At 40.5% G+C, this 16,080-nt stretch overlaps 1 protein-coding gene across 4 annotated transcripts in view; it reads left to right on the forward strand.

Moving 5' to 3' along the window:
* nos1apa (nitric oxide synthase 1 (neuronal) adaptor protein a) overlaps positions 1–16,080 on the forward strand; it is a 159,326-nt gene that overhangs the window by 127,310 nt on the left and 15,936 nt on the right. For all 4 annotated transcript variants that reach the window (XR_014537646.1, XM_083567087.1, XM_083567086.1 and 1 more), the window contains exons 8-10: positions 3,529–3,690; positions 9,783–9,948; positions 10,993–11,142. Coding sequence is in view for 3 of the 4 variants with exons in the window: in XM_083567087.1 (XP_083423213.1) it covers positions 3,529–3,690; positions 9,783–9,948; positions 10,993–11,142 (478 nt within the window). In the remaining variant the exon portion in view is untranslated. The remainder of the gene's footprint in view (positions 1–3,528; positions 3,691–9,782; positions 9,949–10,992; positions 11,143–16,080) is intronic.

The following is a 16,080-nucleotide window of genomic DNA, read 5'->3' on the forward strand; positions in this document are numbered from 1 at the left end:
TCTCCAGATCTTATTCTCATTCTCTCTCCAGATCTTATTCTCATTCTCTCTCCAGATCTTATTCTCATTCTCTCTCCAGATCTTATTCTCATTCTCTCTCCAGATCTTATTCTCATTCTCTCTCCAAATCTTATTCTCATTCTCTTTCCAAAAGTAGTTAACCAATTAAATATATAATTTTTGGTGTGTTCCGCACCGTTAGCTCCAGTCGGACGCCGCTCCTGTTTTTTAGGCAATTCTGTATGTCTTAAAGGAGGCGGAGCTAATTGGTGAGAAAGACAGCTCCGACTGGCTATTCAGCTTAGCAAATAAGCACACGAAAAAAAAATAACCTAACTGAAGGAAGCAAACGATGACAAAGTAAAGAGAAGACGAATAAACAAATCCATTATAAAAGATCGTGTAAACTCCGCTCGCTTTATATAGTTCTAGCTCTTCCGGATTCCCAGTTTAGATGCCGAGTACAGACTATTGACACCTGCTGGTATGGGAGAGTTATGTTTTCTCAGGCAAACGCAGAACGTACAGTACATGCACGGTTTGGTGTGTCAGATGCGTCTGCCCAATAAGCAGCCTAATTTGCATCACAATCTTTCAGTGCCAATTATTAGAAAAATGCCAAAATCCAGACAATTTAACGACCGGCTGATCAATCGATCGACCTCTAATTACATCATTTACTAAATGTGTTTTGCTGGGCAGAAAAGATCTTTAATCAGAGCTATTCACTTGTAAACTGCATTTAAATCATTTCCCCTAGATGACATCACTAGAACACAGTGTCTCACAACTCAGCTCAGCTTCATCATCTCACAAGTGATGAGTTCAACCAATTAGGTTTTTATTATTATTATTAATTGTGAACTGTAAATTGTGGCTCTCTAACGCACCTGATTTCACACAGCCTGAGACCAGCCTTTAAATCAGTGAGAAATGCTTAATCAATGTGATCCAATACGTCCCCTCAAATTGATTTGTAGCTGTCTACGCTAACGTTTTCGCTCCGGTCCGGCTAATTTTCTCTGATCACTTCTTGGCCGCACTCTCCCAGGCTATGGTCACGGATATGAAAGTCACAGACTCAGGAAGTCGTCTGAAGGAGCAGGTGGTGTTTACAATGCGCCGTTCTCCAGGGCTGCTTGAATAAACAGCTGTTGTGTTGGGTGTCATGGCGAAAAAAATAAAAATAAAAGTGCTGGCCTCATTAGCATGCGTTTCCAGCCTCTGGCTTGGCCTGTGTTTTCCTCTCCTGCGTTAGTCTCATGAGGAGTATGAAGAATGACTTTTAGCGTTCAGCAACATGTTCTGGCAAGAGCTAAAGATATGTGTGTGTGAGTGTGTGTGTGTGTGTGTGTGTGTTTATATCAGAGAGAAAGGGAGTAGTCACACCTTGAAATGAAGCCTCATCCATCACGTTAGCAGAAGCATGAGACGTTTCTCTAATAGAAAGCTCTGCATAAGTAGCCTGGCTGTTGTTTTGAGATGCTCCTTTTTTTTTTTTTTGGTCTTTGTTCAGAGCCGAGGTGTTTAATCCGTAGGCTTTATAGGGCTGGAGATGTGTGGGCGATGGTTTTAAAACATTTTTAGGAAGAAATCCAGCATATTTAAAAACCCTAGCGTTTGAAACTCATCAGGCGCTGAGGGGAAACAATCCACCGCTTTGCTCTCATTTGTGAGTGATTCATTACTTTGTTGTCTTTTGTTCATTAGGTTTCTCCCCCCCCCCCCCCACACACACACACACACACACACACACACACACACACACACATAAAACTACATATCTGACTCCTGCCCTTACTTTATTCTCTCCTCAGAACCTAAAACCTAAAAGCACTTCTTTAATAACCAGGACTGCCTCTGTACGGCCTGCTGCACAACTGCGGCGTTACACACCAGAACATCGCTAGCTTTAATAAGGCAGACATGAGTGAGGTGCTTTGCAGAAGGCGTTTTGATACTGAGACAGTAACACCGAGCTTCCAGTCGAGTGTTTTAATGACCAAATGACAGCAAGTTAGAACAAATTCGGTGTGAGTCTGGGCAAAATATGTTTTGATAGCGAGCCTATGTAATACCTATTATTTATCAAAATATAATATTTTGCCATACTGCGTATCTGTCAGTCCGACAATTTATCTGGCTAGATGTCTTCTTAATATCAGTACAAGAATAAAATGTCTTTTTGATTATCTATGGGCATGTGTATCGGTCTGACACTGTTTATTAGTGTCTGACTACTGATCATACTCAATACGATCTATTGGTCTATCTGACAGTTTGCCAATGCTTTGATTTATTCAACTATTGATCAATAGATCTGTCTGGCCATGACTGACTGACTGACTGACTGTATTTTTTTATATTCTCGTATATTATCAGTTTGTTCCTATGTATTACTCATAAGTCTTTATGTCTAAGCCTGATGTGTTAATACAAGGTAGACCTTGTATTGTTGTGCTGATGAAAACACTTCTTCTTCTTCTTTCAGCTGCTCCCATTAGGGGTCGCCACAGCGGATCATCCGTCTCCATACCCCCCTGTCCTCTACATCTTCCTCTTTCACCCCAACAACCTGCATGTCTTTCCTCACCACATCCATAAACCTCCTCCTTGGCCCTTCTCTTTTCTTCCTTCCTGGTGGCTCCATCCTTAGCATTCTCCTACTGATATACCCCATGTCCCTCCTTTTGCACATGTCCAAACCATCTCAATCACACCTCCCTCACCTTGTCTCCAAAACGTCCTACATGTGCTGTCCCTCTAATAAACTCATTTCTAATCCTGTCCATCGTCGTCACCCCCAACGAAAACCTCAACATCTTCAGCTCTGCTACCTCCAGCTCCACCTCCTGTCTTTTACTCAATGCCACTGTCTCTACACCAGACAACATCGCAGGTCTCACCACAGACCTATAAACTTTCCCTTTCACTCTTGCAGATACTCTTCTATCACAAATCACTCCTGCTATCACTCTTCTCCACCCATTCCACCCTGCCTGCACTCTTTTCTTCACTTCTCTAAGACAACACTGATGAATACACTATATGGATAAAAGTATTGGGACACCTGACTACAAAGCTGAAGGCACACAGTTGTATAGAATGTCTTTGGATGCGGTAGCATATCATTTTTCTTTCACTTGAACTTGGAGACCCGAACCTGTGTCAGCTTGGCAATGCCCTTGATCAACACTCTTCCAACTCTATATATGTTTCTTTATGTATTCTTTATTGTTTTTTTCCCTCACAGAAGTAGAGCTTGTGTTCATTTTAAATGGATAAAGGAATCAGTACCCTAGAGGAGTGAGTTATGTTACATAAAGCGATGTTAAATCTAGCATCTCGAGCGGGACTCAGATGGCACAGTGTGAGGTAGATTAATAGGTTTAGATCAGGTTATTATGGAGTTAAGAGGATTAGTGCACAGCATGTCTACCGTGTTTACGGAATAAATAATACAAAATATATTTGTTGTATCAAACTCCCATCCAGTGCTGATCAGCAAGTCTCTCTTATGTGCTGTAGGTGTGTGAAGACGCCTCTATCCTGCTGGCTTCGCCAAAGATGCTGCTTCCATCGTGCAGCGAGTTGGCAGCCAACACGCCGCTCTCCATGCACCACCAGCTCCAGTTTCTTCAGCAGCAGCTCAGCCAACAGCAGCAGCAGACTCAAGTGGCTGTAGCTCAGGTAAGAGGCATCATACAGATAGTTAAGCTGCTTTGTAATGTACTTTACATCACAGTGAAATTATCACAGCGATGTTAAGAATGTGGGTTCAGCCATGATACAGTGCGGCTGGATCACAGAGGGTTAAGGGCTTGTTTAAGGGCCCAAGAGTGGCAGCTTGGTGATACCGGGGCTTGAACCCGCAACCTTCTAATCAGTAACCCTGAACCTAATTACTGAGCTACCACTTCCCTATACTTAATGCATGAATTGATAGTATATTTTGGGAAAGAAGATAAAAAAAAATGTGGCTAAAATTATGATACAGAAGTATGATACATTGCAGGAACTTCAGCAGTCAGTAGCATTTTCACTAAGAAGTGAGCAATCAAAGTGTATTAGTTTTCATATGTTTGTGTGGTGTTATCTGGGTTATCTTTCCTCTGTGTCGTTGAGTGCAGTAATGGCGCCCGAAGTTGATGTTCAGCTCAGCATTTTGTGTGTTGATTGTTATGCAGCAAGGTGACTTTTTATAAGCAGCTCATAATGAGCCTTTCTGAAATGAGCTCCAAACAATATAACCTTCATTGCTCTAGGGAAAAAAAAAAAAACGTGTTCTTCAACACTCAATTAAAAAGTTTTAGCCTTGTCTACATTTATTCCCCATTACACTTGAAAGAGTTTTTCTCTTTCAGTTAGTCTTCATTGTGGTAGAAAACCAGTTTTTTTTTTTAGCCTGTATGTTGGATCTTTTAACCTGCACTAGTTTCGGAGACAGGTACAGACATGGCCAGACTTCCAGATGAGACCCAGATCAGGAGATCAGCTGTGTCCAAATCACACTGCTGGGAGCAAAGATGTACAGATGTACTGAGCTCTGGATTAATATATAGAGCAAAACATGTTTGCCTGATGATAAACAACTTAAATAGTTTTGAGATATTGTGTATATACGAGGCCGATGCAATTTGCCTCTCAATGCACAGCCAGTGCATATGAAGCAGTTACCGAAGTGATGTGATACGATTCACCCTTATTGCAATACGATGGAAAAAATATGATGCTTTGCAAATCATTGTGCCTCAGATAATTAGCTTTTATTACTTTGTTTCAGACAGACAGCAAATCAAACCTTTACTTAAGTGCTTTCTGACTTCTAACGCATGGCCCTTTCACAAATAGGCCTTTGTAGTGGAACAAAAAAGAAAAAGAAAAATGATTAAATAAAACCAGACGGTCTTTTTTTCTATTTTGTCTCCAGGAAGATGCAGCTCTGCCTTTGCCATTTATATGTATTCTATGTGATTCTCAGGGCACACCTCTGTAGTGTTGTGATACGTTATATCCACGTAGAAGCAGCGGTGCTGAGAGAACGCGCTCGAGAAACAGTTTAGCGAGGAGAAATCAATCTACATATCAAATATTGGTCACCAGTGTCAGCCAGTAACTGTACTGTAACGCAGTAACTTTTGACAGTTACTAATACTGTAACGCATTACTTTTTTAAATAAAGTAACTCCGTTAGCGTATGGTGCGTTACCCGTTACTTTTTTAAATGAATTAATTCCGGCTGAAGTGTAGCCTACAGTTTAACCTGTTTATAGCAGCGACGCATTGTAGGATTGGTGGATGAACCACTGTAAACACACTGTGGGCGTGTCTCCGTTTATTCCGGTCTGTGCGGCAGTAATGGCGATTCGAGGCGAGAGCAAGACGAGTTTCTCAAAGTGGAAATATGCTCATTATTTCACTTTAGTTGAGTATATAAAGACAAAAACTTTTTAGTCAAATGTAAGTTGTGTCTTTCTGGTTCGAAGCTCGTATCTACTGCGATAAACAGCAACTCCAATCTGTCGAAGCTCCTCCAGAAACTCCATGCCTCGATGAAGCTAGAAGCTAGAAGCTAACCTGGTGTTCTGTTCTACATTGTTGATAGTTTTCATACTTAAGCTGTGAAAGGAACATTTTTAAGAGCTCAACACAACAGCTTAGTTTTTGATTGTGAATATATTATTCAGCTTGTTTTGTTATTTATTTCAGAAATCCTTGTGATATATTCAGTTTGTTTTGGTCTGACATAAATAAAATAGTGTTTAAAAATTACTTTGTGTTAAAGTCGGTTTTGTGTTTGTATAGACCATAACGCATGAAAGGGCATTAATGGGAACATTAAAGAAGGTTCTTTAAAAAAGTAACTAAAAAGTTACTTTTAACAGTAATGCGTTTTGGTGTAAGTAATTTACTTTTTGAATGAAGTAACGAGTAACTATTTTTTTAATAACTAGCACAACACTGTTGGTCACAAATTATTGGTTACTTTCTAAATAATAAAATTACAGCTCTTCTGCTAATAAATATTTAGTGAGGCAAATGTATATAAACCTAAGAAGCATGCCTGAAGCTTATTATTTTTACTGCAACTTTGACAGTACTGCCAACTGCAAGGTTTATATTGATATGGTCACTATAAACAATGTTTTAGATTGACCATATCAATATAAACCTTGCAGTTGGCAGTACTGTTAAGTTGGCAGTACTGCAGTATTTTTGCAGTTGGCAGTACTGCAGTATTTTTTTTTTTACCATTTTTTTTAAGCATAAATATCTTCCTGTGGCAGAAAAGTTCCTGTTACACTATAGACTCTATCCACAAATGGATAGAGTCTATAGTGTAACAGGAACTTTTCTGCCACAGGAAGATATTTATGCTTAAAAAAAATGGTAAAAAAAAAAATACATAAATAAATACAAAATTGGATTCCCCATGACAAAAAAAATTGAAAAAGAATTATATATAAAAGTATAAAAGAATTTCAGGATTATCCTGATTACTTCAGGATATGCTTTGAATATGCTATCTTCTTCTGGGTGGCTTCATGTCATACTACATTGCACCCTTGTTGATTATTTTCCTAAAACTACACATTAATAAACATTTCACTTTTTTGCTTTTATGTAAATTGTCAGTTTTATGTTTTATAACATAAAATATGTTTTGGGGAGAAATTTCATTGCAATAGTGTGCAATGAAATGAAATACGAACCAAGCTGTGAATACTAAATACTAAGTATCTAAATGAATTTGAATGTGTCCTGAATATGAGTTGAATATATCCTTTAGAGAATGTCCTCATTTTTCATTCTGCATTGTATAGGACTTTGCAGTGTGATCATTTATTTTATTTATTTTTTCCTGTTTTTGTTCATCAGCATTATGTGGATTTGTGTATCTATGTTCTCTCTCTATGCTGTATGATCAATCTCTGCTTTAGGATGAATCCCATTGTATCCCATTAAGAACACACAGGCTCTTAGATGCTGCTCGCTAATGGTCACGACAGCATATAGACAAACGTCGTATCAGTGCGTCTTATCTTAAGGACGCCAGAAGGACACGACTGCATAATCAGTTAGTTTCCTGTTCCAGATAGTTACCATTGTAAGCTTTAAAATAATGGCGCTTGGCAGTGTGCTAGAGATTTGCTTTAACCGGTTAGGAGTTTCAGATCAATAAATGCGACGTGCATGTCTCACTGGAGTGACGTGTGCTTTAATGGACATCATTCGTGGTTCTATGAAATTGTATAGCATAATCCCAGTGTTTATGCATCAGTAAAAGCTGGCCATGTTTTGAACAAACTGCCTTGCTCTAATGAACATGGCTAACATAGAAAAACGTCTCCTCCTTTACACCTTTCTATTGTAAAGCTTTATAATCCCAATATCCCGGTGTCCCTCAGAAGAGTAGGGGTTTTCTTTTGAACCTGTTCCTTTGACAGATTATTTTTCTAAATTTTTTTGTTTGTATAGCGCTTTAACAGTGGGCATTTTCTCAAAGCTACTTTACAGCGATAAAAAGGTTATAAAGTCATAAAAATAAGAAGAATGTCAGTTTTGTGTCTATAAGCTTGCTCCTTATAATTGTACGTTTATTCCTAATGACTGAGCCAGTGGTCACTGTGGCAAGTTAAAACTTCCTGAGATGGCATGAGGAAGAAACCAGACTCAAAAGGGAACCCATCCTCATTTGGGTGGCACCGAATGTCCATTCATTGAAGTCCCCTCATTGTTGAGGTGTGCTGTTTATCTCTGACTTGCTCTTTAGGTAGTTAATCCATATTTAGATATTCCGTTCAGTTTTATTTATATAGTGCTTTTAACAAAGCTGTTTATCCAGAAATGCAGACCTAGGTTTAGATATCTACTATAAAAGTAAGAGGTGATGGTAACAAAGGGAAAACTCACACGAAGAGGACAAGTGTTATTGATTAGCAAGAGAGTTTGACAGACCAAATGAACGATGGATCTGCTGCTGTGGGTTTGCGCAAGTTATATTTTTCAGTTTTCCACGTGCTGTTAACATGCCGTTAGTCGCAGTTAAGTAATTTTATTTAACGACTTCCCGTGCAACTGAACATTTCATTTTCAGTTCTGCTCACAGGTTGAAAAAACAGGCCTGTCCCTCTGAATATGATCATGTAGGTTGCAGATTGAAATGTCAATTGAAAGCTGTCTGCGGTTTGCCCCTGCAATGGTTAAATTATTTATTGTTCCCTGAATCTGGGGGTTGCCTTGAATGGAAAGTCAGACTCTCTTTTACTCCTGAAACTTGATAGCATAATTTTTATTTAATTTTTTATAAAGAAGTGGGAATTTTATAGGTGCTGTCATGATGATGATGTAATGTGTGTTGGTAGAACACTCTTGGCACATGCTCTTTTAAAAATGGGTCACTTGGAATGTAAGCAGAAGATGAGCCCTTTATATCCCTTCTTTATTTATTAACCTTTGAATTGACTTTTAATAATACTACATGGATCAGTAAGTGTGTAAGAGGTGATCTGTCTGCAGGTACGATGAAAATTATATATCGAAATATATATATTTCAAAACAGCACCCATAATAATCAATGAATGTCTACACACTAGCCACCTTGGTCACCTATTTTTCCTGCCTCTATCTATTTTTTCAGGCTAAAGGTAATCTGTATGTCTTTAATCAGGTTGCTGCTGAATGGCTGTTGCACTGTGGCGTAAATATATATCGATTATTAATTTCATTCAAGTCTTTTTTTTATTTGTGTAGCACAGTAGCAAGAAAAAACACTCTAAGGCAGCGGTAATCAAATTGTGGGGTGCGCCGCTCTAGTGGGGAATAAAGACATGACACAGTGAAGGTCAGGATTTGTTTAATTTCTTCATTAATTTTTAATTATGATTCAAATTCATACACTCAAAGCAGTTAGTCAGAGCAATCAGTGCCACCAGACTGCTTGGTAAAATTACACTTGATAGTTCACAATAATTTGCATCTTCTTTCGATATTAGTGCAGATACTATAATATAAGAAGTCAAACCAGGGACTTTTAATGTTACAGGTACAAAAATAGATGTTAGCGTGGCGGTACTACACGCAGTGTCTAGTGTGCCCCATTTCCGATAGGTGGCGCACACGTCGCAGGCCAGTCCAGAGACCGTTAATGAAAATGTCAGACAACAGTGTTAGCGTATGCATGGAACAGCGTGTGGTGGTGAAGTTTCTTGTGATCGAAGGCGTAAAACCCGCTGATTTCTACAAAAGACTTTAAGCAAAGTACGATTATGAAACGCTCAGCCGCAGTAAGACATATAAATGTATGTAAACGTTTTAAAAGTGGCCATACTTCTGTCAGTGATGTTCCCGCTTGTGGTGGTTCCCAGTCTAGCAGCGTGTGGAACGCCTGATCCTAGATAATCGATGAGTTCCTTGGAGATCAGCATCTCAGCACTGGTGACTAAGTGAAGCAGGCTGTCCTAGAATGTTTCAAGCATACTGACAAATCTTTCTATGCCAAATCTTTCCACACATTAGTTAAACTCTGGGATAAATGTAGCAAATGAGCATGACGAAAAATAAATGCAGTTTACACTTCTTTAAAATGTATTAATTTCTTTAATAAACTCAGAAGTCCGGGTTTGACATGAATGCTCCTCAGATATAGAGTTACCATCCAATTATTAGAAAGTATAACGAAGGATGGTGTGTGTGTGTGTGTGTGTGTGTGTGTGTGTGTGTGTGTGTGTGTGTGTGTGTGTGTGTGTGTGTGTGTGTGTGTGTGTGTGTGTTGTCTCAGGTTCACCTGTTGAAGGATCAGCTCTCGGCAGAAGCAGCAGCCAGGATAGAAGCTCAGGCTCGGGTGCACCAGCTGCTGCTGCAGAATAAAGACCTTCTGCAACATATCTCACTGCTGGTCAAGCAGATCCAGGAGTTAGAGCTCAAACTGACTGGCAATGGCTCAAGTGAGTATCTCTCTCTCTCTCTTTCTCTCCCCTGCTATTCTTATTAACTTTATCACTTCCTCTGCCAGGGATGCTCTCGTTTCATTACTTGTTTCATCCATCTCTGCCATGTTAACCCACAGGGTTCCCAGATCAGCAGCATACCCTGGCCTTCCGTTTGAGCGTTGTTGTGTTTTATTTTCTTTGAACGCATTACAAAAGTACAGTAGCCTGCGGTATAGCCAGTCAGACCCAATATTAGAGTCCTGAGTTTAATGTCATTAGAATAAAAGTTTGAGATATTAGTGGAGTAAAAACACAAATCATGCTTGTGCTTTTGGAGGAACACGATAAATTCCTCTGGGACTGCACATGTCTGAATTCCAAGTTGCATTTCTCTACTGTCTTCTTTTGTTCAGTATGTTTTACACTGAAGCTTCTCCACTTCCATTTACAGCATGTTAGAGAGTTAAAACTCTCCCAGGTCAACCAGCACATCAAGCACATTAGCCAAGAAATGGTAAATTATGTTCACCCCCTGGAGCGGCAACCTCTCCTATTTAAAGACACATTATTCTGAGAATCTCAGTTAGGCAGGTAAAGCTTCTCTACAAAACTCAAACATAACCGTATTATGAATTTGTAATAAAAACCTAGTGCAAGTTTTGATCACCGTTACATTCCCTGTACTCACATTACACCCCGTAGATCCGAGGTCATTTCATACCTACAGAGCTTCATTTATATTCATGTTCCGGCTTCAATTAATGCATTTTAACATTACTAAATGAGCAGTGGAGCTCTCTATGATTGCCATATGTTTTTTAGTTGATCTTTGGAAAACTGTTACTGTTAAGGACTTGAAAGCCTGTACTGTATGTGTTTTCTGAACATCTCAATCTGCATGTAGACCATACTTTGCCTTTATATTTTTTTTTGGGAAGACTTTCTGCTTAATTCAGGTCCGAGGATTAGCATTGGATAGAGCATTAGCAATCTTGTTTAATACCGTATTGTGTGTTTCCAACTCCTACATTATTCTCTTCCCTTTTTGTTTCTGTACAGTGGGATCTCAGGACAGTCTACTGGAGATCACGTTCCGTGCCAACGTACCCCCGGTCATCTGCGATGCCACGACACCGCGTTCCGAAGACATGCTCCTGCCCCCGCTCAACGACGGCACGCAACTCGCTCTGCCCCTGAGCAGTCCTTTAGGTAGGGATCAAAGTCTGGTTAAGTTTGAGTGTTTCCGTTTTCTCCCTGGACCGCCCCAGCAGGAGCAGAGCCCCACCATCTCCGAGGAGGCATCGCCATTTTCCCGGGACGAGCTGCTGGGGAGCTTGGAGCTGCTCAAGTTCCGCGAGTCAGGCATCGCTTCGGAATACGAGTCCAACACGGACGAGAGTGACGAGCGGGACAGCTGGGGGCTGCAAGACGACAGCAGCCTGCGTCTGCTCAACGTGCTGAACCAGCACACCCCCTCTGACTGCCTGGACGATGAAATCGCTGTTTAGGCTGGGGGACGTGCTAATGGCTAAAGCTAAGTGCGCTAACTGCTCATCTGTGTCAAACTGCTATACTCACAGCTGATTCTCAGAGACTGAATTAGGTGGGGGGTTTTGTCTCATGTTATGTGTCCCAAGGCCTTTATCAGTTGCTCGGCACGAGGTAAAAGGGAAGATTTGGAAACAATAGTACTTGGAGTCACAGTTCATTTCTAGTTGGTTTTGCATAATGTGACAACCTATACACAAAATACCCAAGTATCATAACTTGTAAATTATAGAAAGAAGGAGAAAAGGAGAGGAAATATACTGGTTTGTTATTGTTAGCATTGTGATGTTTTGTTCATTGACCATCATTTATGTCCTGTTTCTCAAAACAGCACAAAACCTTTTTACAGCACAAATGCAGCATGCGTGAACTTGTTCATTTCAGATACAACACTTTTGTTTTGTTTAGTAGCTATGCTATTTTTGCATTGTCACATTTCAGTCAACAGTTTACTGAAATTGTTGGTGAAATTTTGAAAACTCCATCTCATCAAGCATTTATTCCCCCCACAGCAGTCAGTAGGAGCCAAACTGCTATTCGGGGAGTAATAATATTCGTCCAGCAATCCTGGAACTGCTTGTCACTGCATACAGTGTTGTTCCTTAGACCACTGTGGTCATCTCTCAAAATGAAATTGAACTAAACCTCAAGTTCCTTTGCTTCCTTTTAGTTATGGGAAAACACCATTGTATTTTCCAAGCAATGCTTACTGGCTACACCACATGGTAAATGAGTGGTGAGAGTATGAGTGAAATGTATTATAAATGTATTGTTTAACAATCTGTGTCATCATGGTAACTCTCTCAGTTTCAGGTTTTTTATTTTATTACAGTGAAGCATATTCTTATGTGCCGAACCAAAAAAAAAGCATATTCGGTATATGTGCTTGTTAAAGCTGTGTCATGTTAGTGTTCCTCCTGTTGTATTATCACTGCACAGTTATAATGCATGTGTACACTGCTATGCACACCACTACCATTAGCTTTACCACTTTAACATCTGTTTTATGAGGGAAGTGAGACAATGATGCTAAAGATAGCAAAGATGCTTTAATTGTGCGTCAAAGTCTGTTCAGAGGAGTGCATGGAGATTTTGGTTTAAATTAAAGAAATGGTATTTTAACTATAGAGTCAGAAGCATGTTCACCTAATTAAGGCCCGAGGTGAACAAGGCAGCGTTAAGTCAGGGAATGTAATTAGCTATCCAGGCGGCGGCTTTGTCAGCTCTCCTCCACTGTATTGGCTCTTGAATCGTTAGCAAGCTGACACTCCTAAGGCACAACATAAGTGTACGGGTGATTCCATGACTGCAGCACCATTTAGTCTTTGTATCTCTATTTTTCCAAATAGAATCGAAGAAAACAATTATTCAACATATTATACACAGGTTCTTGGTTTTTAAAATGATTGAAACAGGTACTTTTTAAATGACATTATCACTCAATACAACATCCCATTACTAAGATAGAAAAGATCGATAGGACTTCATTTTTACCTTCATCTAAATTTTCAGGAAATGCACATATACAAATTGTCCCCATGTTACAAAAGAGGTGTTTTCCGATGGCCTCATCGTAACATGAAAATATCGTTGAGACATGACCTAGCCTACAGTGGAGTCTGGAATTTGGGCATTAAAACACCAAAAACACAGAAAAAATGCACATACTCACACCAAGACAACTGAACTCTGTCAACCACTGGCAAGTGTAAAGTATCCTGAAGTATCGTATGAAAATTGAAAATGCTCTGCAAAAATTTTTTGTTTTTTTACCATATGGGACTTTTCAGGAATGCGAGTGTGACTGGGTAAGTGAGGACCCAAATGCAGGATGCATACAGAAGAACAGAGAAAACAGCAGCAGAGCAAAACACAACCAAAAACAGTCCAGAGTCAGAAACACAGGCAGCAGGGCAGTGCATGGAATACGGAACCAAATCCAAAAAAAAACAGTCCAAAATATCAAAGAGCCGGCAAACAGAACAAATCTCAAAGGCAAAGGAGCCGTTAAGATAATCTGGCCCCGAGCTAAGTCTTGGCTGTCCTTAAATAACTGGAGGCACGGGAAAAAACGGCAAGATGGCTGACAACCCGGAAGTGCTCGTCGCAGAACCGGAAGTGCCTGATAGTCTGACTTTCTGGCCAATTTGATGAGGCGTAGCGACGCCCTCTGCGGAGATCTGAGGCGGAGCGACGCCCTCTGTAGAGGTCTTGACCACGTCGTCAGCAAAACCCAGGGGCCAGGTGAATACCTTGGAGAAACCCGGGGGTGGAGCAACGTAGTCAGCAATGATTGGGCGCTCAGCGGGACTCTGGAGCGGAGCGGCACCCTCGACGGGACTCTGGACAGGCTTGGAGGCATGCTTGGCAGGGCAGACAGGAATAGAGGTGATCTTGGCAGGTCGGAAGAGCGGGGCGACATCTACAGTCAGGCAGGAAGGGTGAGTTTGGGCAGCCCCCCAGCAGAGTTCAGGGCCAGAGGGACAGTCCACTTAGGAGGTTATTTAAAACTTTTTGGTTTGCCAGAGATTGTTCATGACGCACCCGAAAATACTCAGTTCTCTGCTGGGTGCTGAGCTTCAAAATATCGACCGTCTCGGTTGGGTCTCTAGATTGCCAGTCTGCAGCGGAGCAAGCCCAACGCTTTAATACATCCGCTATTCTGTCAGTGAGTCAGGTTCCCTGTTGGTCTAGTGGTTAGGATGCGGCGCTCTCAACGCTGCGGCCTGGGTTCGATCCCTGGTCAGGAAACCAACCCCAGCCACTTTCAGTGCCGGTCCCAAGCCCGGATAAATGGGGAGGGTTGCGTTAGGAAGGGCATCCAGCGTAAAAACGTGCCAAATCAAACGTGTGGAGGATCCGCTGTGGCGACCCCTGATGGGAGAAGCCGAAAGAAAGTTTATTCCGTTAGTGAGTCGGTGGGACACGATACACGGCCAGATTATTCTGTCAGGGATCTCACGGGTAAGACTGTGTGAGTGGACACACACACACACACACACACACATACACACACACACACACACACACACACACACACACACACACACACACAGTCCCTGTCAGGCACTTCCGGTTTTGCGGCGAGCACTTCTGTGTCGGCAGCCATCTTGCTGTTTTTCCCGCGTGTGTGTGTGTGTGTGTGTGTGTGTGTGTGTGTGTGTGTATGTGTGTGTGTGGGTGTGTGTGTATATATATATATATATATATATATATATATATATATATATATATATATATATTCCTCTGAAAGTAACTCAACATACAGCCATTATTGTATAAATAAGAGCATTTTAGTTTTATTTCTATAATATTGTCCCTTGAGAAGATACTAAAATGTTTGCTGAAATGCAAGGGGTGTACTCACTTGAACACCACTCACATTACCCCTTTTTCTTAATTGATATAACAACCTTTTCTTTCAGTTCAGTACAGAAGACATAATTTATTCTTTGAGACATTGCTGTGTTCTCCGCCCTATTGCTCTGAGTCACTGTAAATTGCTGTGGTTAATAACTGCTTATTTCGACGCTTATGGGGAATGGGAAATTAATGTCTGCAGTGTTATTTCACTCATCTGTGTGGCTGGATGGTGGTGTGTGTGAGTAGTGAGACTGTGAGCACTCGGGAATCCCAGGTGACTGTAGGAGAAAGCATGCAGGAGAAAACTCCAGGAAGGCGTGAGATACTTTGAATTAACACATTCCCTCTCTAAAACTAAAGAAGCTCATTTTTTCCCCACACAAACCAGAGTGGTTTCAAGTTTGACTTTAAAACAGAGCGTTTGATTAAATAAGTAAGAATTGCCCTGAGTCAATTTATAATTGACTTTCATATAAAGAAGTTAAATAAAGTACATCGTGTTTTTTTTTTTTTGTTTTTTTTTTTAGCAAGGTTTCAGTGGCTGATTCATTTCTGCTGCCATTTCCGCTGGAGCTTGATGTGTTCAGTGAAGCAGAAATATACGAAGTTTAATAAGTGATGAGCTCAAATTTCAAGCTTCCAGCTTCGTTGGCACAGATATTTCAGGAGATCAGCTGTTTGAACAGATCTGGTCTTTTCTGCTGGCTTTAATGAGCATATATAAAGCTGTCAGCAGCCAAGGTGAGAGCAGCTTTGTGACTGTGAATGCCCGTTGTATATCTTTATTGGCCTTCAGAGAAAGCGAGATGGATTGTTACTTTCTGATCTACATCTATCATATCATGGTTTCGTCACATGTTGTTTGAAAGCAGGTTTTAGTTTGGAGGGTGAAACTAAACAATTACTGATTTTTTTTCAAAGTGTTTATCTTAAAGCTACAGGCAGAGATGGTTTGTCAGAATGCCTAGATCTCGAAACACATAATCTGTGAAAGCCATCTGGTTAAATTATACAGCAGTTTGTTCCTTGGAATTATTAGGGTACTTTCATACTTTGTTTTTCTTACCAGACACAACGTGCTATTTTCTGCTTGTTCCTAACTAGCCTTCAATTAAGAAGTTGTCTGCCTTTGCCTGTGGTATCAAAGGAACATTACATAGAGCTAAATACTAAAGCATTTAGTAGACCTGATTTAGTAGACCAGGGGTAGACCCTTATAGCGATACAACAAAATTG

This window comes from Silurus aristotelis (assembly GCF_946808225.1).
Source record: "Silurus aristotelis genome assembly, chromosome: 2".
Taxonomy (NCBI): domain Eukaryota; kingdom Metazoa; phylum Chordata; class Actinopteri; order Siluriformes; family Siluridae; genus Silurus; species Silurus aristotelis.